The 27,599-nt window shown below is 34.5% G+C and overlaps 1 protein-coding gene across 1 annotated transcript in view; it reads right to left on the bottom strand.

Moving 5' to 3' along the window:
- The window catches only part of Foxp2 (forkhead box P2), a 374,093-nt gene that overhangs the window by 116,837 nt on the left and 229,657 nt on the right, over positions 1–27,599 (bottom strand). Inside the window, exon 4 of the mRNA XM_076861639.2 lies at positions 1,782–1,856. Within this exon, the coding sequence (XP_076717754.2) occupies positions 1,782–1,856 (75 nt within the window). The remainder of the gene's footprint in view (positions 1–1,781; positions 1,857–27,599) is intronic.

Raw genomic sequence — 27,599 nt, 5'->3', positions numbered from 1 at the left:
CTTCCTCCCTCATTGGCCACAGGAACCATCATTAGCCCATCTAGCACTTTTTCTATCTGAGAGACTAAATGTGGTCACAGACCCATGGAACACCTCACACTATTCAACACAGCACTCAAGGCAGCCAAGAATGACGTGGATACCTTTGGGTAGACTAAAATACTAGGGATCACGATCTGGGCTACAAATGCAGCACTTCCCTTGAGGAGTTACTTATAGGGTCCCTGGTGAACTACTTCCTTTCTCCATATTACGTTTTTATTCTGAAACTATGTCAGTGAAAACATAAAAATCTGATGACATAGATTTCTTTTTTTTTAACAGAACTTTTTTAAACGGTAGAAATAGTTTTAAATAAAGAACAAACACTATTAGTAGTTAAGCCAGCTCACACTCTGGTTTAATAAAAACAAATTTTCCATTGGAATTCTTTTAGGAAAACTGTTACCAATTAGGAGTACTATCCCATTTTTAATGTACTATTTTTAAAGTGTATTTTTTGATTAATCTTCTTTATTAAGTTTAAGTATATAATTATGTTTGAAGTATCTTAAATTTATCTTCCTTTAAACTAAAGAATACTTAGAAATTTAGATTGTTTTAGCTTTTCACATAAATTTAGTTACATCAATTTAACAAAACTCATCACTATTTTTTAATTTTTGCCATTATTTTCAAATATTATCACAAAGAAAGCTCAGGAGGGTTAAACACTTGAGGATTGAAATGAGTAAGACCCCAAACCAGATGATTTCAGATCATAACATAACTGCCATATACAAAATTTAGTACCAATTCTCTACACTCACTGTTGTTCTAAAAGTTTTATATTTTCCACGAGTAGTTACATGCCACATCAATCTGATACTACTTTTAATGAAGAAATATCTTTTTTGAAACTATGGAATTAGATTTTTTTTTCAATTTCTGAAGAACACTTGTTTAGAAGACTCAGTTATTTTGTATTCTATCAATTACAATTAAGAAACATTATGCATAGGGTAGTAAAATATAAATTTTGAAAGAGTCAATTCAGGAGTCCTCTATTTTCTTGAAGCAAAATAAGTACATAAACTCATATGAAAATAATTAAAAATTCTATATGTTAAGATATATGAGTATACATATTTAGAGATTTCTTGTGAATATAGGTAGCATTCATGACAAATAGAAGCCTGAAGTTGCTCTATTTAAAAATTCTTGAATGAACACTTTCGGATTATTGTTCATTTCCAAGGCTAACAGGTATATAAATTGGGTCACAAAAGCAATTTTCATCGAATATTATAGTTCAAAGAGACAAGATTCATTCTAGTGGCAGAACACACACACACACACACACACACAGGCACACACACACTGGCATATGTATATGCAACTTGCAGAATAAGGAACAACAACTCTTTCTTAAAATATCTACTGGATCAATTATAATATGTACTCATTTATTTTATGCATCTCAGTACTTTCATCAAATTATTCTTAAAAGTTCAAGAAAAGTGTGTCAGTGCTACAGACTTTATATAATTAAGGTGAACTTTAATGTCATCAACTCACAGAAACTGTGAAGTGTATATCTGATGAAACATAATTGAAATGAGAACACAAGAAGTAACAGAAAACCAATTAATTACATCTGTATCTTAACATTAGCCATCTCTTGATTATATATGTACCCATAGAAGGGAATGACTATAGAAAATCAGAGATTATGTTTAATGGGATTGGGTCCATGGCCTTGTGTTTAGTAGCTGAATTTCTAGTTGCCCAATGTAACTTACTGCAAATGTGTTGTGAGGATGCCCATCACCAGAAGAGTGGCCACAGACACATAATTTTGTTTCTGGAAGCAATTCCTAGATTAAACAAAGAGAATCAGGAGTTGGCTTCTTAATTTATTTTTTTTTTTAAATTTTCAGTCTTAAGGCTTATGCTAATAATGTACATTATCATTTTAAAAAATCATCTTTGGGAATTATTCTCATGGTAGATCAACATAAGAAAGACTAGTCCATCTTTTCCTCACAGTTAATACTAGCACAGATTTTAAAAATAGAAATCATTTGACAATGTGAAGTTTACTAGTAGAATCATAATGAATTAACCAAGGACCCCCAAATTCACTGATTATCTATTGTGATGCTGCCTTAGGAAACTCAGTTCCCATTTCTAAATTGAAATTATAGCCAATACTCATAAATACTCCTATAGATTTAAATGGCACTGTGATTTTAGAGTATGGGATGCTATTTGTTATTAAAACTTAATTATCTCCATATAATTTTGAAAAAGCTATCCTTTGACTTTTAGTCAATTATAACCAATACCAATGAATGCAAACCTTCCTTGCCATGAAATTTGAGAACAATCCCAATAATTTCTTTGAATAAATTATCTGGGCTATGCATTATTGTATCACAATTTTTGCCATTAAAATACACTTAAGACTATAGACCTCTACTCCATAATATCTGTTACAACCTGTTGAATTTTGCCATTTGCATTGAAAACTACTCTATATACTCAAATGTATAGTTTTCATTTTTATCTGTAAAAGAAAAGTGATTATTTATTGATAAATGACATGGAATGTCACTTTTTACCTAAGTAGCATTAGACATTTCAAAGATTTTGTCTGAAGGGCAAAAGGATTACACTGCATTTGAATAGATCATGTGACAACACATCCTTAGACTTCATGTATGATATAAAAGGATGATCCCCATTCACAAGATACACAAGGGAAATTATAACTATACCAGAAAAGAAGAAAAGCAAGGGGGGGATGTGGTACGGGTGTCAGGGAGTATTTGTAGTGGTTTGATACATGTAAATATTACATCTTATAAATAATTCTTTTCAAATACATCTCTGAAGTTCAGGGGCTCTGTTTAAGAAACGGATTGTATATGCTTTACATGACTATATGCCATTTTCTTCAAGATAAGAGCAACATTAATTCAGACAGGAAAAATGGCTTCCAAAATATCCCCTTCCTTCTCTTTCTTGTGAAGAAGTATGTCACCTGATGCTGGCAGATAGGGACTAGGGAGAAATGTTCAACTTATATTTTACTGTCAGAATCCAACAAACACATTTTCATCTAAATTATTTTGTCAACAGCCTTGTAGTACCCTTGCTAACCTTATTTGGCACCAGTGCATAATTAGATACACAGGGGTGTGACTCCAATTGAAGGTGTTGGCATTGTAGCACTCTGTGAAAATATTAACTATGAGGTTAACTCCAATTTTCTCTTCTTTAATTAAATGCACATGGTACTAATGAGGTAACCTACTGTTCCTTGATAGCACTAATTAGCTAAGAGGAGAGTACACTCTCACACTGCAATTTAAACCTAAAAATAAGGTTGAAATATGCTAATTGCAGGCAATTTAAAACAGTACAAGTTGAAGAACTAGTCATAATAAGAGAAACTGACTGCTTTACAGCTAGGCAGCTGTAACTTTGGTTAAAATCAAAACAAGCTACACAAATTTTGGACTGCTATTTAACAAGGTCATAAGCATCCTCAGAAATGAAATGTTACTCCATGCCACACAATAAACAGAAACAACAACAACAACAACATGCCTCCGATTGACACTCATCAACATAAAACTCAAAATAGGTGACTGTCACAGGAAAAAAAGCCACTCACACTATTTATACTGGATGTTGAAAATTAAGTTCTATAAAATAAGCCACATCACTCTAAACTCTCTTGAGAGCATTCAAATTAAAAACAATATTATAATCTGTGTCTCAGAAATTAAAACGTGTTGAGATACTGATATTTGCCTTTGTAATAGGTGAGAAGGGAAAATACAGGGAGAGTCAGTCTCACCCCTTGAGTAGTACATGACCAGATTTCAAGATAAAGTACAATGATAAAGATACACAAAACATATGATAAAATTAGAGGGTATAATTACCATTTAAAGGATATAGGTGCCAAAGTACCAGAAGGATTTCATTATAGTCAGGAGGTTTTTCTCTAGCTTTCTTCTACAGTTTTGGAGCTCTGGAATAGAATAGCCTAAGGCTTCACTGTGAGAGAGAACGCTCCCTATTCTTAGCTCAAGTGACTCAGAAACATAATTTCAGTAAATCTAAGTATAATCCAAACATATCTTCTTTAATTGTTTCCTCAAACATTTCCCAAATATAATTTTAACCGATGAACATGGTGATAACCATCACAAGAAGTAAGATTCTGAAGGACATTCTGAATCATCAAAAAAGAGATTATATTATGTTTTGATTGGTGCAAAGTATATATTCATTATTTTTTGATTCTCCAAAACCCCGTGACAAGTCTTATTTTTATTAATCAGAAACTGTGATTAACCAAAACACTCATGCCAAATCATTCGTATTACTAGAAAGAGAAATAAAGCACATTAAAATGATATTGTCATTAATCTATCCTAAGGACGAGAGAGATAGACCTGCCCATACTGTGGGCTCATGGTGACATTTTCCTGTCCTTATCATTTTGCATGAAAAATTATAAGATACAACAGTTAAACAATCACAAGAGTTGAGCAAGCAATAAAAACAAAGAGTAAAAAACCAAAATAGTGAAAAAGGAAGTTCAACTGAATCTTAAGTTTACTGAAGAACAATAACTTAGAGGAAAAGCAGCACATTTGGAAGGCAAAGGCTTTTAAGTGATTCCCAATGAATAATTCCTGGAGTTAGAAGTACGTGAAAATAAACTTTGCACAACCATTAGCCTGTCATTGTGTCTTGCCAACAGGTTTGGTTAAAAAAAAATTGTGCTTTGAAAAACCCACCCAGTTTCTTCTCATAACTGCCTAAATCTTTCTAAAACAGACAGAGACAGAATGTTGGCACAAGATGCTAATAAACCTCTGACCAACCAGCTTTAACAGACCCACGAAGCTGCAGGTTTGTAAAGGAGCAGCAAGACGAATGAAGTCAGTCACTTAGAAATGAGTCTCCTGAAGGCAACCTGACATGGTCCAGCAAATCACAGGGAAACACAATGCAAATGGATGTTTTAAGTGTTTGCATCTGTTTCGAATAAGCACCAAAGAACCTTTTAATAGTGAGAAGGCCAGGGCAATGTACTGAAATAGGCTTTCAACATTAACTTCAGAAGGAATCTATTTTTCAGTTAAAGATGGATCATTTTGATTTTCTGTTAAAACAATAAAGAGTAAGCCATGTAGTGTTGAAAATAAGAATATTGGCTCTGGAGACAGTCTGTCGGGGGTTCAGATCTTGACTCAATGCTTACTAGTGGTATGACCTTGACCAAGATACTTAGCTTCTCTTGCCCAATCTCTTTACAAGGGGAATGACAACACCATCACAGAATTATTAAATACACAGAACTGTAAAGTACTAGGAATAGTGCAGTCACCCCTTAGCTTAATATTTACTAGTTATCTATTTAATATTTATAAGCTATCATTGCTTATTTAGGACAGCATTTATTTTTTTTCAAATAAAGATTAACGAATTCCTACTATATAAAAAAATTACAACATACTGTACAGGCTGTAAAAAAATGCCCAAGACATTGTATCTGTATTTAAATAATTTTCAGTCTATCAGTAGACTTCATAATCCAAATCAGAGCCACTTCGACAGTAATGAAGAAATCAAGAAGCTCACGTGGGTGGGTATGTTTGCTTCCAGTTGCAAAGCATAATGAATTGTAAGAAAAAAAAGAATATATTTTGCAAAGTTGAAAAAGGTATATTTTTATTGAACAATGGGAATTTTATATATTGACCTTTCCTTGCCAATGAAAATGTTTTAAGTTATAATTCACTTTTTTGGTTGGCTGAGTGCTCAATTTTTTCTTTCACAAATGATTAAAATATTTGTCTTAAAATTTTATCTGAATGGCAAATTACCTTCCATTTTGAAGGTACAAAAATTAAGAAAAAATTGATATGAAACAAATCAAACTTTAAACTGCGGCAAAAATAAATGGCTGATTGGCCTTTCTTCACTCCAACTGCTTTGTTTGTTGATTTGGTTGTCTGTTTTAGACTATTCATCATATCTGATGGATATCATCCCCAGAGACATTATGGCCCTGGGGTCATAACAGGATGATACATGTTGGCTTTGCAAAACCACACTCCTTCATCCTTCCCCAGCCCACCTCTGAAAAACATTAAAACTGCCTAGGTCTGACAGAGGAGGTGAACAAAAGAGACTGATGTCTGGAAAACATCAGTGAGTATTTCATAAGCCAAGTGGATCAGAATGGTTTGGTACATTGTTTGGAGTCAGTCAACAAGAAGCAGGGACCCTGTACCCCAGAGAACCAAATCAATATGGGCACATATCCAAAGCATTTTCACTCTTCATTTTGAAGGAGTTAGTCTTGCCTTACTTTGTTCTGAGGCATAGACAGACTCCAAAACCTTTATAAGACAGAGAAGAATATGATGCAGCTATTAAAGAATCATTTTCAGAGGAGGAAAATAAGGTCCAGGCAGTAGAAATTATTTGTACAAGGCATGCTTTTACTTATTTATATATGTATGTATGTTTTTATGTAAAGGCCAGTGTGCAGCATATATTCTATTGTACAGGTTCTCAAACAGGAGATTGAACACAGGGGCACTTAACCACTAAACCACATCCGCAGCCATTTTATGTAATTTATTTATAGAGACAGAGTCTCACTGAGATGCTTAAGGCCTTGGTAAATTGCTGAGGCTGGCTTTGAACTTGCCATCCTCCTTCCTCAGCTTCTAGAGTTGTTGGGATTACAGGCATGCACCACACCTGGCAAAACTTTTATGATTGAAGATACAGAGTTACATTCCTAGTTACATTCCCTGCATCCTTTAACCTACTAGGGATATCAGTCCATTCTGACTTTCTTTTATTCTTCATGCCTCACTCAGTCACTCAGGTAGTTCTCAAATCCTCTAAAGTTAGTCTTTTCTCATATTGAATGTCCTCTCATTCCACCACTACTGCTTTGACTCATGCCATAAGTAACTTCTATGACTGAAGATACAGAGTTACTTACATTCCTAGAAATTCAGATTCAAAATATCTGGGATAGGGTCCAGGGATATGCAGTTAACAAGCATCTTGGCGACTGTATCTTACAGCATCTCTGTTCTTATTTTGTACTTTATTCAGGATATTTGCTTGACAGGGGAATTTTTATTCATTTAGTCTATTTTTCAGTCAGTCAACATTTTCCAGAGCTACTATGTGCTATAACCTATATTAGCCATGTGGATATAAAAGGGAATAAAGATTGTCTCTGCCTCCAGAGAATGGGGAAAAATGACTTGTAAACTGGGATACAAGAAAATAAGTGCCATTTTCAGGGACTGCTTTTTGTTGTTGTTGTTGTTTTGGTTTTTTTGTTTGTTTGTTTTTGCATCCTCAAACCCTTTGGCAATTCAGAAAAATCTAAAATAGCCTTCTCAGAATAAGATGTACTTGCACAAATATATAAAAGGGATTAGAAAAGAAATCAATTATATTGAGATTTGGTTTTCAAAGTGATAAGGAAGACAGGGAGAATCCAAGGGGTTTACGATAACTCCCCAAGAAATGTGATGACTCTGGTATGGTAGGAGAGGGAAGAGATGGGGAGGGCTGACATGGGATAAGGCTGGAAGGTGCGGGACCACAAAGAGTTCTGCCCATCAGACAGTGGATTTCTGATATGTCATGATTGAAAGGGGATTTGCCGGACTTAAGTGGAAAGCATGAAGATGTGAGTTCTGACTGCTACTGGCTGTCAGCCTACAGATTCCCCAGACAGTTACTTATGGCATGAGTCAAAGCAGTAGTGGTGGAATGAGAGGACACTCAATATGAGAAAAGGCTAATTTTAGAGGATTTGAGAACTACCTGAGTGACTGAGTGAGGCATGAAGAATAAGGGACAGTAAGAGTGAACTGATAACCCTATTAGGTTAAAGGATGCAGGGAAAATGTGGAAGGAATGGGAGAGAATGTACTTCATTAGAAAATACCAAATTAGTGGTGAGGGCGGGACATCCAGGTAGCTGTTTCTAGCTGACCATTGAGTTCTCAGGCCTAAAGTTCAGGAGCTGAGGCAATATGGTGACTGGAGAATCTCCACTTATAAGGTGATGAAGCTACAGTGAGTAGGAAATTTCAGAGGGCAAGATCATCTGAAGCAATAGTTCTAGGCTTGCAGTGGGGCTCCACATTCCCAGGGAGCTCTATTTATGCTGCGGCTGGCTCCGCCTCCTGGGACCAGCAGAGAGATGAGTTTTTTTTTTTTGTTTGTTTTTTTTTTTAAATAAGCATCCCAAGTAATGATAATGTGCAGCCAGAGTTTAGCATCACTAAATAGGTTAGACAGAAAACATTATGGGCAGAGATGAGAAAAACCAACAAAGGGGCAGAGAAAGGAATGGCCAGAGGAATATCACCAAAAATCTCAAATATTTTGAAAGGACCCAGAAGGACGAGAATTGAATGCAACTCTCTGAGTTTGTCAGTGACAGTCAACAGAACTATTCCAGAAGGTTAGGAAGGCCAGAAACGGAACCACAATATATGTGTTAGTCAGCTTTTTCGCTGCTGTGACTGAAAGGAAATTGTCTCACATGTGAGTTTTTGGAGGACACCTCACATCCAAACCATAGCAATACACTTAAGAAGTATGGAAGTTCAAGTATAAACAAGTTTTCCAAAGTTTAGTAAGGAAGCAAAGGAAAAGGACTTGTGATCTTCTTTCATGAGTGTTTTGTTTTTAAAGATTGGACTCTTTGAAGGTACAGAAATGCAAATGTGCAGCTGACAGGACAACATCCTGAGAGAAGTGAGCAGAGGTAGGTAAAGAAGATGCTATTGAGAGGCAAAAGGGCATGATTAGAAATGCCTCTCTGGGGCTGGGGATGTGGTTCAGGTGGTAACGTGCTTGCCTGGCATGCATGGGGCGCTGGGTTTGATTCTCAGCACCACATAAAGTAAAATAAAGATGTTGTGTCCACCAAAAACTGAAAAATAAATATTAAATATTCTCTCTCTTAAAAAGAAAAAAAAATGCTTCTCAGTTTTAGGAGAAGACACAAGAAAGACAGAGGGAGTTCCTGTCTGATGGCCTCTATATTTTCTTTTCAAGTAGGAGGCAAATAACTGAGAACTGTGAGGTAGAAGCTACAAGGACACAGTGAAAGCTGGAGAGGTAAAGGAAGGTGTTTTGGGACAGCAAAACAACTGCTAAATAGTGAAGGAGGCTAAGCCCAAGTCACAGTCAACATGGTCTGATAGTGTGGTTTTCCATTTTCCACTGGAAAATTCAGTAGCTTCCTAGGAAGCAGGAGTAAGAAAAGCAAGGATTTGGAAAACGTAAGAGCAAGTGCTGTAGCAGGGTCAGAGAGGGAGATACAGAATAGTGTGTGTGTATGTCTGATATTATCATCAACCAGAGAATGCAACTGGATCAGTAAGATGTCTAAGTGGTAGAAGTGGTAGTAAAGAGTGTGTGGGAATCGAGACAGAAGACTACTTATTATCAGAATGGGAATTCCTTAGGTTCACCAACTCAAAATGACTTTAAAGAACAGGTCCAAGCTAATATTGTGGCCAACTGGTTCCATGAAAGTTTGTAAATTTTATGTTCACTTTCTACACAGATCAGTGCACACTTTTAAAAATGGCATATTTTCTTTTGCTTTGTAAGTCACAAACCAAACTGGTACCATTCAATGGTTTTTTTTTTTTAAAAAAAAGCTAAAATGAAAATCTAAATTTCCAAAACTGATTACTATTTACTCAAGAAATTAATTATCCAAATAAAGTTAATACTGTATTTATTTAAATTGAAATTTTACTTATATTGACACATTTCATAGATGGAGGTAGAATTGCATAAAGCCTTGAATCTTCACGCACTCATTTGTTATGTTAAGCTATTTCCTTATAGTTCTCTGTTGTTTTTAGTTTCCTTGGTGTTAAAAAAAATTAAAATTTTTAAGAGGAAAACTGTCAAAATCAGACTACAGATTTGCAAACCAGCTCAGTGTTACAACAGGATTTTACCTACTCACTTTCTGTTCCTCTCTTTGGTACCAATGTTTTCCTTTGGAGACTATCCTCATCCTGCACCTCATCACATATACACTGCTGGACTCACTAGAGGCTGAGTGGGTGACACAAGGCAAAAGAATCAGACTCCCTCTTGCAGGAACTAGATTTCCTCATCCATTCCAGTGTCTGTGATTCCAGGACTTCTGCTCTGCTTGCTGTCCTTTCTGAGACTTGGCTTTTGTTTAATTTTCCCTTGTATTTTGAAAGCAACCCTGTATCCTCTGGATAGTATCCACTTTTTAAAGTCATATGCCCATTTCTGTGATTTGAATAGTATCTACTTTTTAAAGTCATATGCCCATTTCTGTGATTTGAAACCCAAATACACTATCTAGGTGATGTTAATATAGTTCAATCAATTTGTTAATATAGTTCAATCAAATTAGAATGAAGCAACAGCTTTTAAAATGAGTTTTGGAGCAAATTTTTTATTACAATCCAGTTTTATGGAATAGACTGAAGATAAGCATGAAAGTTAGGATCTGCCACTGTTTGCAAATTTAAGTGATATAGTCACAGAATAATATAATCTCAGTTTTATGAATACTTAAAATGTCAGCTTGAATAGTCAGACTCTAAAAGCACAACTTGGTATGGATGTAAGGACAAAAATAAAACAGTTTAAATACAAATTATCAACACAGGCACAATTAACATTTTTATTTATGGACATTAACATTTTTAAATTGAGTTATAATTTAAGATTATATACTCAATCACTTTTCCTTATTCAAATCACTTTGTTAGCACTATGGCACACACCTGTAATCTAAACTACTACCAAGACTGAAGCAGGAGGATTGTAAGTTTGAGGCAACTTAGCAAGATCCTGTCTCAAATTTAAAAAATAAAGAGTTCAGTGGATATATCTGCATGGTAAAGAGCTTTGGGTTCAATCCCAAGTATCATATAAAGACATGTGCACACACAAATACACAATCATATACAAACACAGAGATAGTTTTCTTTTTTAAGGAAAAAAAGGCTGATAAACAACAACAATAAAAAGTTTAGGAATAGCCTTGATCCCAATGCAGACATCAGAGGTCTTGAGGACTTCAAATTTTAAAGTATTTGCATATTAATCAAACAAATTGACATATTTAAAATATTTTTAAAATGAGATTTTTAAAAAGGTTCTTAAAATTGTTGAGGAATTAACAAAGATTACAGAATGTAACAGAGTCAGAGTCAGATCTTTCACCCTGTTTTTAGTCAATCCCTTCTTATTCACTTCAGAAAGCTGCCATCATAACTGGCACTAATTGGCACCCTTGTTAGAAATCTCAGCAGAGGAGCCAAGAATAGAAAGGACACGGACACCTCTCACCCAGAGAGCCAGGCTGTCTCCACAGGTAAGGCTGAACTCAAGGAGGGGGCAGCTGACCTGGCTGCTTATCTGGGGGGAGGAAAGACCTACACCTGTTCACCAACTACAGAGACAACAGGAATCTCCAGGGATGGTAATCAAGTATCTTTCTTGTTTCTAAAGTCAGCGAAAACAAAGGATGCGTGTAGTGCTGCCACAAGTGATGCAGTGATTATATTCTGGAGGGGAGCAAAGGGAGCCGTCCACAGACAATTCTGGCATGAGATATTCTTGCACAGCCCTGGTGTACTATTGTGTTTTTGCTTATTTGTTGTATGTGTGTTTGCTTTGTTTAAGAGAATATTTTCAGTTCTTCAAAATAAATAAATAAATAAAAAATATAAAAATTAAATAAAATAGACACTAGTATTGCTGTATGTATATATACGTGACTGTATGACCAATGTGATTCTACAACCTGTACACTCAGAAAGAGAAATTATACCTCATTTGATTCAAATGTATGATATCAAGATCATTGTACTGTCATGTGTAACTAATTAAAACAAATTAAAAAAACAGAAAGCTGAAATTCTTATAAACATCTGGAGAGTAGGAGAAAAAAATTTTAAATATACAGTAATTATTGAATAGATAAAATAGACATGTGTATCCATTGCCATCTTGTTTCTGTGGGTACTACACATCACCTTTCATTTGGTGAAGAACTGAGATTCAAAGTCAAGGAAGAGTCACTAACCCTAAGAATGTATGGATAAATTGGGAGGACAAACTGCTAGTGATGGGTATAATGTAAACACAATTGACAGATGTATGTTCAGGTATTAGAATAGAGATGGAGTACTTGTATAGCAAATGAGAAACAAAAAAGGCTGTTCTGACGCCATGTGAGAAGTGGACAAAAAAGCAGTACACAAATGGGGGTGGGGTGGGTAGAGTGGGGAATGTCAGGACAGAATTAGAGGTCTATGTGAAAGCTTGGAGGTATGTATCCCTGAAGCAGTCGGAGACCCTTACTCGGTCCTGCAAGGTCAGAGAAATAGTTCCAGTGGAGGGTGGCAGGGATAGAGACAGGAAAAGTCAGGCCTTCAAGTACTCCATGTACAGCAAAGAGGCCTTTCTGCACTTCTACTTTCTCATTATTAAATACATGCACCACTTGCCTTTTCTCTTTAAGGATAATTGAAGGGCTGAATACACAAAAACACTTCTGAGCTATTTCACGTCCTGTTAGTGTCATCCTGAAGATGCAGCTGTGCCCAGGGCAGAGTGACACAGATATCCTTAGAAATCTTCAAGGAGGCAAGAAACAACTGTTTCCCTTCACACTTCCCCCTTTCTTTTTTCTTTTCTTTTCTTTTTTTTTTTTTTTTTTTTGAGATGTTTATCATTTAATTTATTCAATTCAACTGTGTTCTTTTTTTAATTGGTTGTTCAAAACATTACAAAGCTCTTGACATATCATATTTCATACTTTAGATACACTTCCCCCTTTCTTCTGTTCAGTTGCTTTATCATGGACTTATGTAAGTTTTATTCCTTAATATTCTTCCCCAAATCTCCTAACTATACCAAGGAATAATTTAAATTATTAAATATATTAAGGTATGAAGTCAGTTCACTATCAAAATTCTTGGAGAATTCTGCTTTTGAGAACAGAGAGTACTAAAATTTAACTTGAATTTTATGTCTATTAGAGGGACAAAAATAAAAATTTTAAATTTTGTACCACCAAGCACATGGTAAGATAATAACATAAGAATATATACTCATTTTCAAGAAAGTTTTGTAAACTAAATAAGAACATTTGGAAAACAGATTATCTCAGCTCAGTTTATAAGTTACCAAGAAAGGGAAGTGAAACAAATATTTAAAATTTGGGGTTCAGAAAAGAGGACACTGAAGTAAATTTAACTGGATATTGTCCCTTCCTTTGCAATTTGGGGCATTCAGAATATAATTTCACAGATGATATATTTTTCTTAATGTGATTTTCAGACTGCATCTAATGGAAAATGCCTGGTTAGGATCAAGAGACATAGTACAGATGTTAAACCACATTTGCATGCAATTATTTCTAAAACAAATGCCAGGGTACAGAATCAATGGCTTTCAGGATGGCTGGCATAACATATTATAAGTGCTTCCAATCTTTGAGTAAGTATATATTCTGTATATTTTAAATCAAGATACTGTGAGCCACATCAACCTGGGATTTTTCACCTTGACTCTATGCTTGAGAATTTATGAATACAGTGTGTGAGTCCAAAGATTTAAGGTAGGCATTGTATATTTTTTAAAGCAAAAAGTACTTTTTACTTAAATGCAAAACTTTGTTTATCTATTAAAATGAGGAGTTTTAAAAAAATAAAATCACCACAAAACAATACAAGTGAAAATACTTTAATGGCAGAATAAAACAGCATAGTAAAATATTGGATATATTGTGTAGAATTCAACTTATTTTAATAGGAGGTTTTTCCTTTAAAAAGCAAAAAAGAACATATGAAGATACTTCTTAGTGGAATTCTAAGCCAAGCTGGTAATCTCATAGAGATATATTAGGCACCAAACTAGAACAAAATTCAAAGTATTTCTGAAGTGCATTTGTTGCCAACCAAATTAGAAATACCAGTGAGTGGAAGGAAGAGAATGAAGCACTCCTTGCTTTGCTTACATGGGCATGGAGATTTCACAGAGGCATTCACCCCAGCTGTCCTTGGAGACTGTGGACTGGGCCAGACCTTTACAATCATTGTCTTTTGGTGATCTTTTCTATGGGAATGTATTATCAGATAAGGACTTGATTCAATGAATGAAGCTTGAAGATCTACTGCTATATCTATTATATATCAAGACAAAAAAGGTATCATGCTATTAATTTTTTTTGAATTCACAAAGTACCAGCATCTCTTATACTGTATACTTTACTCCCTAGGGGGGAGCAATTCAGATCATGGTCACCCCTAGGAATGCAGGAGGGGGACTGGAGGATGTGGCAGTCCCTCTTCTGATCCCTGCAGGGGAAGCAGCAGCAGCCTTTGGATCAGCTACTTTTCATCTGCTGTTGGTCTCAGTGGCAGCTCCTTTTCTTGCCAATAATGGTAAATGACAGACTCTTTAATGAGAAATAGAGACTGAAAGTTGTACATACAGAAGCTTAACTTGTTGGCATCTCTAATTATGATTTGGTCTCTGTCAACCTCTTCACTTTTTTTGAGAGGCAGAGAGAAATTATGGCAGAAGAGAATCAATGATTTAAAAAAATAGCTCTTTCCAACAGAAAAAAAATCTTAGCCTGTGACACGAAAACTCTCATGATGCCAAGAAAACTCGAGTGCAGGTTCATCAGAGCCCCTTGCTTTATCTTTCACATCAAACGATTATTGAACACACTGCAAGGTAAACATCTAACTTCATTACTAAGTTCCATTGCTTCTCATCGTTGTTGCCCAACAGGTGGGGATAGTAGAGTATAAAAAAACAAGGGAATAAAGGGAGTTAGTGTCATTACATTGGAATCTTGTAATGGTACTGATGATAGAGATCACCCCCAACCACCTAATGGGGATGTCCATATGTCTCCTATCCATTCCCTCAAGAATCATGGCTCTATCTTAACCACAGATCATTACACCTGGATTCCATACAGTGAAGATACTCAAGGAAAGGTAGTATTGACCTTTATTACCTTGTCATCCTCCTAACTTAGATCTCATAATCTAAAAATGAAAATTTTGAGATATTTTTGACTAGCAGTTAGGAGACTGTGTACTATCAATGATAAATGGATAAAAGGTCTAGGATTTGGAATTAGACTGATTTGAATTCCCAGCTCAGCTCTAACTGCCAGCTACATGAACTGAGATTATACAATTTAACCTCTGTAAGCCTCAGTTTCTTATTCTGTGAAATGAGAAAGCTGAATATATGCTAGCAAAGAAGAACAAAATCATAAATGCTTCAGAATATATGGATGAACTACCAGTAAGGAATCACAGCTTAAAATATAAAAATCAGCAAGCAAGCATTTTAAATATTAAAACAACTAGATTTTATGAGACAAAATTATTAAAATAAGTATAATTTAATTTTTCCAATAATTTGTTTCTTAAAAGAGTACATCAACAAAGATGGGAAACTAAGAATTCAGAATTAGAAAAGAAGGAAGGAGATCAAGAGCTATCATAGTTATCATTAGATGCCACAAAAAATGAAACAAAAAGTATGTCAGAATCAACTCAAATATATACAAATCCACAATGGCTACATAGTTGCTAAAAATAAAACAGAATTGCCACTTTTTATATGTGAAAGAGTTTACTGAGAAAGAAATTGTTGAATTTTAGAACTGTGTTACACTCTATTAGAAATTATTCATTTCTAAGCCAGGACCAAGTTATATTACCCAATAGCTGCTCTCAAGAATGAAGCTAATTTACATTTAAAATAGGAATACAGTCTACTCTTTAAAAGCACAATGGTAAACACACCAATTTGACAATTACATTAATATGAGTATTTGCATAATCTGTCTTCTACACCTGTTCTTAATTTGAAGCAGCTGCAGGACAAATCACATCACACTAATCTGAATGGGTATGTTCCAAACAGTAATGCACGCATCTAATGTTCTGAAGATATTTTATTTTTTAAATGTTTCCAGATTTTAACCAAGAATGGTAAAATGTTTGTAGAAACCATATCTAATGTTTATTTGGGTGATATTAATTAGGAATAAGCATAATACTAAACAATGTTATCATATTTTTAGCATTCTAAAATTAAATTAGTACTATTGATTTTAATAGTATTGATTTTAATAGTACTAATTATTATCCAAATATTCTTTATAAACAAAATGAATTTTATTTATAAAGAAACAGAATTTAAAGAATAATATAAATATATCTGGAAATTTACCATAAGGAATGTAACCAGAGAATCTACAAAAAATGCATTAACGAAGAATAGTGCCAATTTCTGCAGATCTGGAAATGTGTTTGTAGCTTGGATAACTGTGACATCTCTTGGATATTTTCCTTTCCAAAACTGGATTCCATTTATATTTTAACCAATGTATTTCAAAACTTAATAAGAGGAAGCTTACTTTAATCTTTCAAAGAATCCAGCTTGTTTTTGTATCTTCAAACACATTCTCAGAGCCATAAAAAAAAAAAAGCAGTTCAGTTGATTATTTTTATATATTCTTCTAGTTCACCTACTTAAATCATTCAGCTAGATTCTAGATGGTGGAATATAAGATACCCATGTAATCTGTCAACAAGACTTTCTCCCTTTAATCTTCTATTATGAATAGGAAATGAAGTTAAGAGTTTTGTAGAGATATTATTTATTTCCTGAAAAATGAATGAGGACATGCACAGTAATGAATTAAAGCCACAAACAAAACCACTGCTTGTTTATGTTCTACAGACCTGTGACAATGCAAATATTAAATGGTTTAATTCTTAGGTCTGTCTTTTATTCAGAATTTTGTTTTTATAACAGGTCACATGATATTAGAAGAATAAAATACTGAACAAATCAACTGTAATTTGCATTTTTAATTTCATCTACATATTTTGCAACTCTCAATATATAAAAGAAAACTGAGGAGAGTTAACTTGCCCAGGTTCTCACAGACTGTAAGAGTGTTAAGTAAGGCAAAGCAATGTATTCTGACTCATCTCTCTATTCTTTCTCATAGATGACAGAGATGTTGATTTGAAACGATAATGTCACTTACAGCAAATAAATTACATCATGCTTTTCCCTAAAAGAATATTTTTGAGGATTTTTTTGTTATTGTTTTTATTTCATTGTTAAATATTTCAACTTGTAATTTCAAATGTGCTAGGAAAACAACATTTCAAATATTATTGTAAGAAATGAAAGAATGATTTTCTATTTAGATAAATACATTGTGGTTTCTTTCCAAGAATCAAGACGAATGATTCAGGAGTATAAAAATAATTTTTATTACTATGTAATTTAGGTAATAAAGCTAAGTTATAGTGATTGTGAGAAAAGCAATTTTCATAGTTCTGACCTCCATATAATTATATTTCTAAATACTCCTTATTTTATTTTTCTTTGTTAAAAACCTTACATTTATAATCAAGCATACAGAAAAATACTCTAAACAGATAAGCTGGCATGTCATGGGGCATGTGGCACATAATTGGATGAAAACTATATTCATATGTAATGAATATGTACATTATATAATAGTCTAAAAAACAACAAATTTCATTGTTAGAGTCTCAAGAGTATTTTAACCTGAGTAAACAAGTCATAAAATTTCCAAATTTTAAGATAATCTGGTTTATTTTTGTTTTTACTACTAAAGAAAAAAGATAACTCATTGTCTAAGTTATAACTTTTAGCATGCAACATATAAAGAAGGTTTAGTTTTTTTGTAAATATAAGTAACCAAGAAGGCATTTTGTTTTTACTACAAGTAATTAGGATAATATTTTTTAGTGCTAGACACTTAGTCAAATCTTTGTTGACAGGAAAAAAAAAAAATGCAGCTACAAACGCCACTGCCCTCCAGAAGGTTCAACAGTCATTAAGAACTGGAGTCAGACTTAACCCCAACAACTGTCCTGTATATATGAGGAATTACCTCCTTATCATAGTACTAAGGAAACCCCACCAAGTCACTTAAAACTTGTTTAGGATCTTTTATGGTCTTAACTCTAAGCTACAGTATACAAACGATTCATGTTTAAAATGAGTTATAAAATACAAAATTGTATCAATGTTGAGACTAGCATGATGTTGCCACATGAGTAAAAACATAAATATAGGATGTATCAATACAGGATGTGTGTTAACAGGATCATTGTGACAGTGGAATTCAGGAGAATTTCAACTCTTCATACTTTTCTGTATGGCCTGAATTGTTTTTGCAGGAACACATTACTTTGCTAATCAATAAAAATAAGGCAATCTGCAAATTAAAAATAGAACTTAGAATACTAGTTATTTTTCACAAAATATGCTCTTAAAAAAAAATCTCCACTGGCATGAATGTTCTGAATTTTTCATTAAAACAGAGCACCTGATATTCTTGCCTTAGTTTCAGTAATGAAGAGAAATAAAAGCATACTTAACTTGGTATGGTGATTTTTTTTAATGTAAAAAAAATCATTAAAACACCTTTTACACTTTTTTTTTTTTTTTTTTGTCTCCTTTTTGACATGGGTAAACGCCTTCTGTGATAGACTCCCATTTTTCCCTTTAATCATCTCTATCATCAAATTTGTTATCCTCAGACTTGTTTCCAGACTTCAATATCCCTCTTAAATTCTGGAACTCAGACCTAAACAAATTTTAAAGGACCACAAATAAAGCCTCAGGAGGAACAAAAATGAAGAAAACCTTATTCTGCTCAGCCTGTAAGTGATGACTGATTCACTCAACACAGAAAAGAGAAACCCAATTTATTCCATAGAACACTTTAAAAAGCCATAACTGTCAAGTAGTTTTTTTTTAACCTTAAACTATGAGTTTTGTTTAAAATGGCTTAGAAGAATGGTGATTATCCTGAATTTTTATCTAGCCAGATTGTTAACTCCCTAAGGATAGGAACATCTTTGAATTCCCCATGGTACCTGTGTCTGCCTAGAAAAGTGTCTAACACACCGAGGGCATGCAGTCATGTTTCTTTGATGGATTGATTGAGGATGTGAATTCTAAATACATGGAAATACTGTAAACCAGTTTTGTAAATCATACTGCTGTTTTGTTTTTAGTTTGTGTTTTTTTTTTTTACTGGAGCTTGATAATAATTTGTTTCACATGAAATTGTACGGAGTAGGCTTTTCAATTTATTTCTATATTACTTCAGGGTTATTATTTTATTAAATAAATATATATTTGAGTAGAATGTCAAGCAAGAAGGTGCGAGGAGAGAAAATACACTAGCCACCTCTGGTTCAGCCTGTCAGTGTTGGAAGTTATTCAATGGGAATACCAACTAACAAAATCACATCAACTGCTTAAGTAATTATTTCTAACTTCGTTCTTAAGAAATGTTCTTCACTATCAATTCGTCTAGAACAGATGTTTCTTTTAAAGCAATTTATACTGGCATGACATAGTGAATTAATGCTATTTTTTTCCCTTTAATAATGGCAGGATGCATTTTAGCCCTAACCCATTTACAGTGTTTCATCAAAAACATAAAATGTGGTGCACATCGCTTCCAACAAGTTGATATCCTCAAAGACACAGGATTCATGGATCAGAAAGTACTCATCTTATGAACAAAGTATATGTGTATTTCTATATTTCACAGATTGATTTTAATGTTGTAGCATTTTGAAAAGAGGTTATAGAATGAGGACTGAAGGCTAGAGTAAACAGTGGGCAGATTTGGGGTTGTGCTTGGCTTCTGCTATTAGCAAACAAAGAAGTGGGGAGGGCAGAAGGAGAGGATAGAAGAGAACAAGGGACACCCTTTTCAGAAGAAAAATAAGCTTTCAGGTGTATTTCTCATTCCTCCCTATTACCTTGCACCAGCCCACCTTAGATCTACCTGGAATTTCCTGGCCTAATGAGATGCAAAATGCCTTGCTGCATATGAATATCAAAACAGAAAAGAAAAACGCATTTAGGGAGGACTGGTAAAAATAGGCAAATTCTTAAAAATTAACATTTTTACTAGAGAATAAAAATAATGTGATTATTTAGCCCACATTTTTTCCCTAAATTTATGTTATTCTCTAAAGAATATTTCATTAAACTATTTTATTCCCAGGACAAAATCTGATTGCACTAATGCCATGGACCACAAGTTTAAAAAGTAGGTAAACTAAGTTCATTTTTATTTCATTCTGGATAATTACTGGAAAGTGTGCAATCCCTATTATTGGAGGTGAGATTGTTCAATATTATTATGTATTTAGAGTACCTCAGACAAAAATCTGTGACACACACAGGATTAATCCTGGTTTGGTTGGGCAGGATCTCTCATGGCATATGGAAAAAATGGGAGCATTTTTTCCTCACCCAGGATGAGGCATCCTTCAACCAGAAAGGTAGCCTTCATAGAATACACTTCTACTCTTCCTGATCTGACTTCCCTGGAAAGGATAATTCCTAAGGATATACTTCATTTATTTCAAATATACCACTAGATAGGGTGATAGGAAAAAGACCTAGAACAACTGGAATTTAAACTTAGGTCCTTTGGAAATTTCCTGACACTTTCTCACTCTCAAATTCTATATAGGGAAGCAGTAATAGTAACAACCAATTTGGAGGTGTATGTGGGAATCAAATAATAGATCACAGGTTGCAAAGTATCTGGATCCTAGAATTCAGCAGGAACTTGTCTTATGCAGTGAGATCTGGGAGGGAGGAAGTAAAGGTTTCTTGGCCTTTTCCTAGGTATCTCTTTCTAGTGTAGTTGATTATAATACAGATCTTCACTGCAGTTGGAAGGAATGCTAGAACTTCCTTAAGTTTTCCAGTGACATCAGAACCTAATACATAATAGCAAAAATTAAAAAAAAAATTGTTTCTGATCCTTATTTGTTTAAACCTCAGCTTCTATGACTTGTTTTTCCACTATCCTTCAAAACATACTTGCTGTCTACTTGCAAGAATTGCCAATTTTTCACTTATTTAAAGTATCCAATGTTTGTTCTACTGCCTACACATACCCAACAGGTAGACTACCTGTACTGCCGACCTTCAACAATATTTCCAGGAGAAAGGGAATGTCTTTACATAAGGTCTACTGCATTGTGCTTTATCCAGTACTGAGTATACACTGAATATTTAGTAACATTTTAATTATAACTAAAAAATATTAAAACTTAGAATAAATCCCTATAAAACTGGCATGGTGGCACATGCCTGTAATCCCAGTGGCTTGGGAGGTTGAGGCAGAAGGACTGAAAGTTTAAAGCCAGCCTCAGCAAAAACGAGGGGCAAAACAACTCAGGGAGACCCAGTCTCTAAATAAAATTCAAAAAAATAGGGCTCAGGATGTGGTTTAGTGGTCACATGCCCCTGAGTTCAATCCCCGGTACCAAAACAAACAAACAAATAAACAAACCAATCCCTAAAAACACACTGAATTTTAGTCACATTAATATATGGAGATATGGTTATTTTCAAATATTCCTAGGAAAAAGGCAACATTTCTTTCCTTTAAAGGAGCTCAAGTCATAAAATCCCTTTTTACCTAGCTCTAGGGCCCCTTGAATTGGTATTAAGATATTTAGTATATGGTCAGGGGTAGATATTGCTACTTGCCTATCTGAAAATTCATCCTCCCTTTCTCTACAAAAAGAACTCCAACTTTCTTCAGTAGGACAAAGAGCCTGAACAAACATTACCAGCTTCACAGATCCTGTTCAAATGATGGGCATTCATGCAATAAGATCAGGCCAAGGAGTTGGAAACAAGCCCATGTGAGGCTTCTGGAAAAGCTTGTTAATAAAGGGGGCAGATTCAGACAGTAACTACTTATTTGTATTTTGCCTCTTTAAACTTCCCCATTTTTTTTTTTCTGCACAGAACATGACATGATTTCTGGAGGAGGGGCATTCATCTTATGACCATAAAGACGTATGCCAAATAGGATCAGAGTAGGAAGCTAAAGGGAATCATGCTCCTCTGTGACATCCTTGAGTGGTTGTACCCATCATCTTTGGACTGCCTTGGCTGTGGAGTTCCTGTTTCATGAGAAAAATAAATCTATGTTCCTAAAGGAATCCGCTGATAAATGCCATAGAAAATTTAGATAATATGTTAGTAGAAATATATAAAATTCACATGGTTAAAGCAGTTTACATAATTAACTCATAAAAAGTATATACCAATAAATCATGTGGAAAGTATATGTAGCTTCTTGATATTTGAGAAAACCTCACATGTCACTCGTAACCCTATAGGTTACAATATCATTTTATTAAGCAGACTTCTTACTTAGTTTCCTATTATCATTGGTACTTTAGTGAGGCTGGGCATAGAGCAGTATGTCTTGTTCAAAAGACACAGACTAAATAGGATTTATGGGGCTTATTGTGAATAAAATTTTCCTGTGTGCACAAAATTCATAATCCAAGAAGCAGAATTAGAGAAGAAACTATTTCAATAAAATAATTAAAAAATCAATTTTTACTATTCAAAATCATTTATACTATTATAGGCAGGGAAAGAAATCATTAGTAATGTTAGGTAAACAACAGATTGACTAGGGCTTGGGTTGTGGCTCAGTGGCATAGTACTTGCTTCACAAATATGAGGCACTGGGTTCAATCTTTAGTACCATATAAAAATAAGTAAACAAAATAAAAATAAAAAACCCCAACAGATTGCCTAACTGAAACACAGATAAAATACATTATAAATGTGAGGGTGGGTATATTTGCAATGTAGATACTACGACCTGAATCATGTCGACTAATAATTCCTGTCTGTTTATAAGTCTCTACAGGAACAGGTAAATTGGTAATATATTTTTACACTTCTTTCATTGCATTGAATTGAAGTGACAACCTGGAATTATTCTTATATAAAGGGAACAATTCAGTTTGCAGAATTCCATTGAATTTTAGCAAGAGTTTATTTAGCATATACCATGTGTTAAGCACTGTGTTAGGAGGTAAGATTATAAACATGAATGAAATGTAACCTCTGAGCACCAAGGATTAAGAATCCGTGAATGAGCTAGAGAAGTAGTCAAATATCTACAATAAATGGTCTAGTCTACAAAGATAGCTTTGTAACTGGTACATTTGGAATAATACAAGTATGATATATGTTCTGGAAATATGTGCTTGTAAAGGATGAGTCAGAGGACTATAGGGAGTAGGGACCTTGAAGTATGTAGGATGTGGGTAGCTTAGCAAGTGGGGTGGGAATGGCCTTCTAAACTGAAGGCAAAATGGAAAAAAAGGCAAGTAGATATCAAAGGTCATAAAGTTCATGGTGCCTTGCAAAGGGCCTAGCACATAACAAACATCCCACAAATATTCAGGAGTGAATCAATGAATGGGAGCATGTCTGAAAAATAGTAATAATTAAATCATGGCCACACCGTGTCAGGTATGTATGGTGCATAGCGGCAGTTCATGAAAGGTCTTCTGTGCTGTGTTGAGAAGTTGAGGAGTAGGGGATTTTCATATTTTCTGGCAGAGGAATCTGATGCTATCAGAATAGAAGGTCTTAATGGCTGGAGACTGTAAAATGGGATCAGGAAAAGCTGATGGAAACACTGGACAATGATCTGGATTAAGTTGCCTCATCAGGCACTTTCAAGAAACACAAATGGAGCCTAGGAGAAAAGAGGGATTGATAGGGTTTATGGACTGCATGTATTTATGCAAACCCCACAATGTGCCAAACACTTGGAAATGTGATGCTGAGTAAGATACACTCCTTGCCCTCAAGGAGAATGTGCCAAATGTGATTCAGCATGGCACATACCAAAACAGAAGCATATTTAAAGACATAAAAGTTATTTATATATATACACACACACACACACACACACACACACACACACACACAATTAATTTCAAAGAATATGTGTGTTGGTGGGGTTGGGAGGGTATCAGAGCAACTTCACAGAGCACTTGACCACAGAAATTTAAAAGCTGCTCAGAAGTTCTCTGGATGGAAAGGTAAAGAAGGGCAGAGTGAGAAAGGACAAGGGAACATCAGTTGCATGATACTGTGAACCAATGCTAGAGGATCACAGTGATGCCATGCTCACGTGATACGTAAGCAGGTGGTGGGCAAGATCAGATTGTGAAGGCCACTGCAGCAAACAGCTAACTTTGAAGAGAGTGAGTTTTTAAATTTTTGTTTGGATTCCTTATCAAAGGGAGCCAATGTTTTAAGTAGATATATACTGAAGGGTACAGATTTTATTTAAAAAAAATAATAAGGGAGCAAGTTCATTACTGGTAATTTCACATAAGTCATGAAAGTGAAAATAAAATTCTGACAATATTGTTGGAAAGTAACTTGAAAAAATTATCAGAGAGATACATCTCAAAAATCTGCTTTAGCCAAGCATGGTGGACAAGCCTGTAATCCCAGAGCCTTAGAAGCTGCGGAAGGATAATCACAAGTTCAAAGTCAGATTCAGCAATTTAGTGAAGCCCTAAACAACTTAGTGAGATCTTGTCCCTAAATAAAAATATTAAAAAGGGCTACAGATGTGGCTATTAAAGTTAATTAAGTGTTAAGTGTTCCTGGGTTCAATCCCCAGTACCCCCTTCCCCCAAAAAACTGCTTTACAAAAGGAAATATAGAAAACAAACTCTGGGCTGAGATTCCAAGACTGCTGAATCTGGAAGACATCTAAGGTTTCAGTAGGAAAGCATTTTTGTTGTATGAGTTTGAAAACTAAATACCAGAGAGGGAAAATGATACAGTATAATAATAAGACAATCAGGTTCAGTATTTTTTATTACAGGGAGGTTCTCTCTTGTTCCAGAAAAGAACAGTTCTGGGTTCATACATATGATACTGTAGACCAGTGGTATTAGAATTATCCAGAGAATTTTAAATATTTCCATTTTCAAAGATCCCACCTGCCTAAATTTTAGCTCAGTAGTCCGCAGTGGACACAAGATCTCCATTTTCAAGAGATCTTCAAAGATCTATGCTTATTTCTTAGATTTGAAATCCACTGCCCTACATATTCTCTACAACTGAAGGGGAGTGGTCAGAGTTAATTAAGAGAAATAAATTCTCCCAGAATTAAGAACAAATACCTTTAAAAGAAAACCAAGCTTTTAAGACACTAAAATTTTATTACATCTTCATCACTAATGTGTTTTAAATGTCTTTTACATGGGTGGTTTACGGGAGGAAGGTGGAAGGTAGAGAATATTTTTGCCTTTTGTATTGTTTCTGTTTCCACAAAGAATTTCTAAGAATTTACCACAGTCTTTCTGAAAGACAACAGATTTTCCTCCCATGAGCATATCAAAATGTTCAGTGTTTTCCTTGGTTTGTCACTTGCAAATGTGCAGTAGCACTAAAAGTGGAAGTTATAAAGGTGGCAGCTTTTACAGCAATGCAAGTGTTAGCATTGTAAGTGTAAGAATTTATACACTCTGCAAGGGAAATTGTTGGTGTACTTGTGTGATCCAAATGCTTAACCCCTAGGTACTACTGGTTCTACGTGTATACTGATATACTTCTAAAAAAAGGCATGTGGCCATTAGTCATTTCCTGAACTTCTTGAAGTCTCTTCATACCAAGACACCCTATGCCCTTAAAAAGTATGCCAGGAAGTTTACTCTGAAAAGACCTTCCAGGTAAACTTACAGATGCATATGGAGATTTATAATTAAGAAGGTTGAAAATTTCATGATATGGAGGCTCCCATTTCTTTATTAAGATATCAATAAGGACATTAGAGGAACTTGATTGTTTGGCTTGGATTCTCCTTATAGATGCTAGACTGTAAGATCTAATAGAGTGGAACCTTACATCAAACCTTGTAATTCTTTGAGCCATGAAACACTTAGCTACAATGAGAGGTTGCTCCAGTCTGTAGACTGCTGACCTCTCACATATATTACCTAGTTCTTCTGTTCTCCTGGATTTTCTATCACTAATATGGCTTTCCTGTTCTCTACCTATGCTCACTGATGTAGGAAAACCTGTGATATGAATAAATTCTTCTTTATTTTATTATTATTATTTAATTCAGATGTACCCGGCATGGTGATGTATGCCTGTAAAACCAGAAGATCGGGAGGATGAGGCAGAAGGATCTCAAGTTCAAAGCCATCCTCAGCAACTTAGCAAGGCTCTGAGCAACTTAGTGCAACCCTGTCTCAAAATAGAACATAAAAAGAGCTGGGGATATGGGGCTGGGGTTGTGGCTCAGTGGTAGCCTGTTTGCCTAGCACGCATGAGGCACTGGGTTCGATTCTCAGCACCACATATAAATGAGTAAAATAAAGGTCCATCAACAACTAAAAAATATATATATTTTTTTTTTAAAAAGAGCTGGGATGTGATTCAGTGGTTAAAAGCGCCTGGGTCAATCCCTGGTACCTAAATGAATAAAAACAAAACATAGGCAAACTTTATTTAAAGTTGTAAAGTTGATAACTTGTTTACACTTTGCACAAGGCAACGATTAGCTTGATTCAGAATGAGGACAACATTTGGAAGAAAGTCTGCACAAATCTGTCCATGTTTTTGAAATGGGAGTTTCTTGATTTTGAGGGTTTATAAAGATCTCAGGATACACACCTTGTGAATGGTAAAGGTCTACTCTAATTAGTTCTTATAAGTGGTTTCTTCCTCATCTAATCAAAGGACATAATTTTCATCTAAAAAATCCACTGTACTATAGAAATTTATTAGCATTCATTAAGTACCTTTGAGAAAAGTAACTTAGTATCCAACTATAATTTAACTTAAAATCATGATAGATTCTTGTAATGAACTTATATGACTTTCATATTAAGATATGGTGTCTTAAATTTTTATGAAGAATACATCATTACACATTTGATGATTTATCTTTTCAGATGCTGTGCTTCCAATTTAGCATCACTAATATAATCATAAACAACACAACCAAAGATTGCTTAGAACTCTGGTAATTTAATGTAGCCATCCTAGTTAGTTATAGTTTGAATATTCATTTCAATGGGTTTTCTAGAAAATATGACCAAAGGAACTTTCCTGATGATGATTTTTAAAAAGTTTTATAGATAGCAAAACTAGTAGATTACTAACACTAAATGAAATGCTTCTGGGTTCTAGGTTCCTTTAAGCTGCTGAGACTGTCTGGCATAGCATTGCTTTCATACTAAAACTACCTCTGAAAATAATTTAAAGGAAACTATTCTTGGGGAAAGACAAAAACAAAAAGAATTATTTGATACTGGATTTTAAGAAAGTAGCACAGTTTTATTATTTTGTAGCAAAATTTTATGCTAGAATATCTTCCAGGTTCAAGACAATTAAAACAGTTATAGGTATTTAAAGTTTCTTCTTTCACTATGTAAGACCAAGAGAACAGAGATAAAATAAAATGGATAAGATTAAATGATGAGAAAAGAGAACAGAATAGTAAAGGCGGAAAGAATATAGTAAAGAAGGTGAAGGGAGCAGAGAAAATTGAAGAAAGTCAAGTCGAAACACAGATTTCACACTGGTAGAAAGATATAAATAGAGTCCAT

The sequence above is a fragment of the Callospermophilus lateralis genome, chromosome 1 (genome assembly GCF_048772815.1).
Source record: "Callospermophilus lateralis isolate mCalLat2 chromosome 1, mCalLat2.hap1, whole genome shotgun sequence".
Classification (NCBI taxonomy): domain Eukaryota; kingdom Metazoa; phylum Chordata; class Mammalia; order Rodentia; family Sciuridae; genus Callospermophilus; species Callospermophilus lateralis.
The sequence above is the reverse complement of the archived record's forward strand: the minus strand, read 5'-3'. Positions and strand labels throughout refer to the sequence as shown.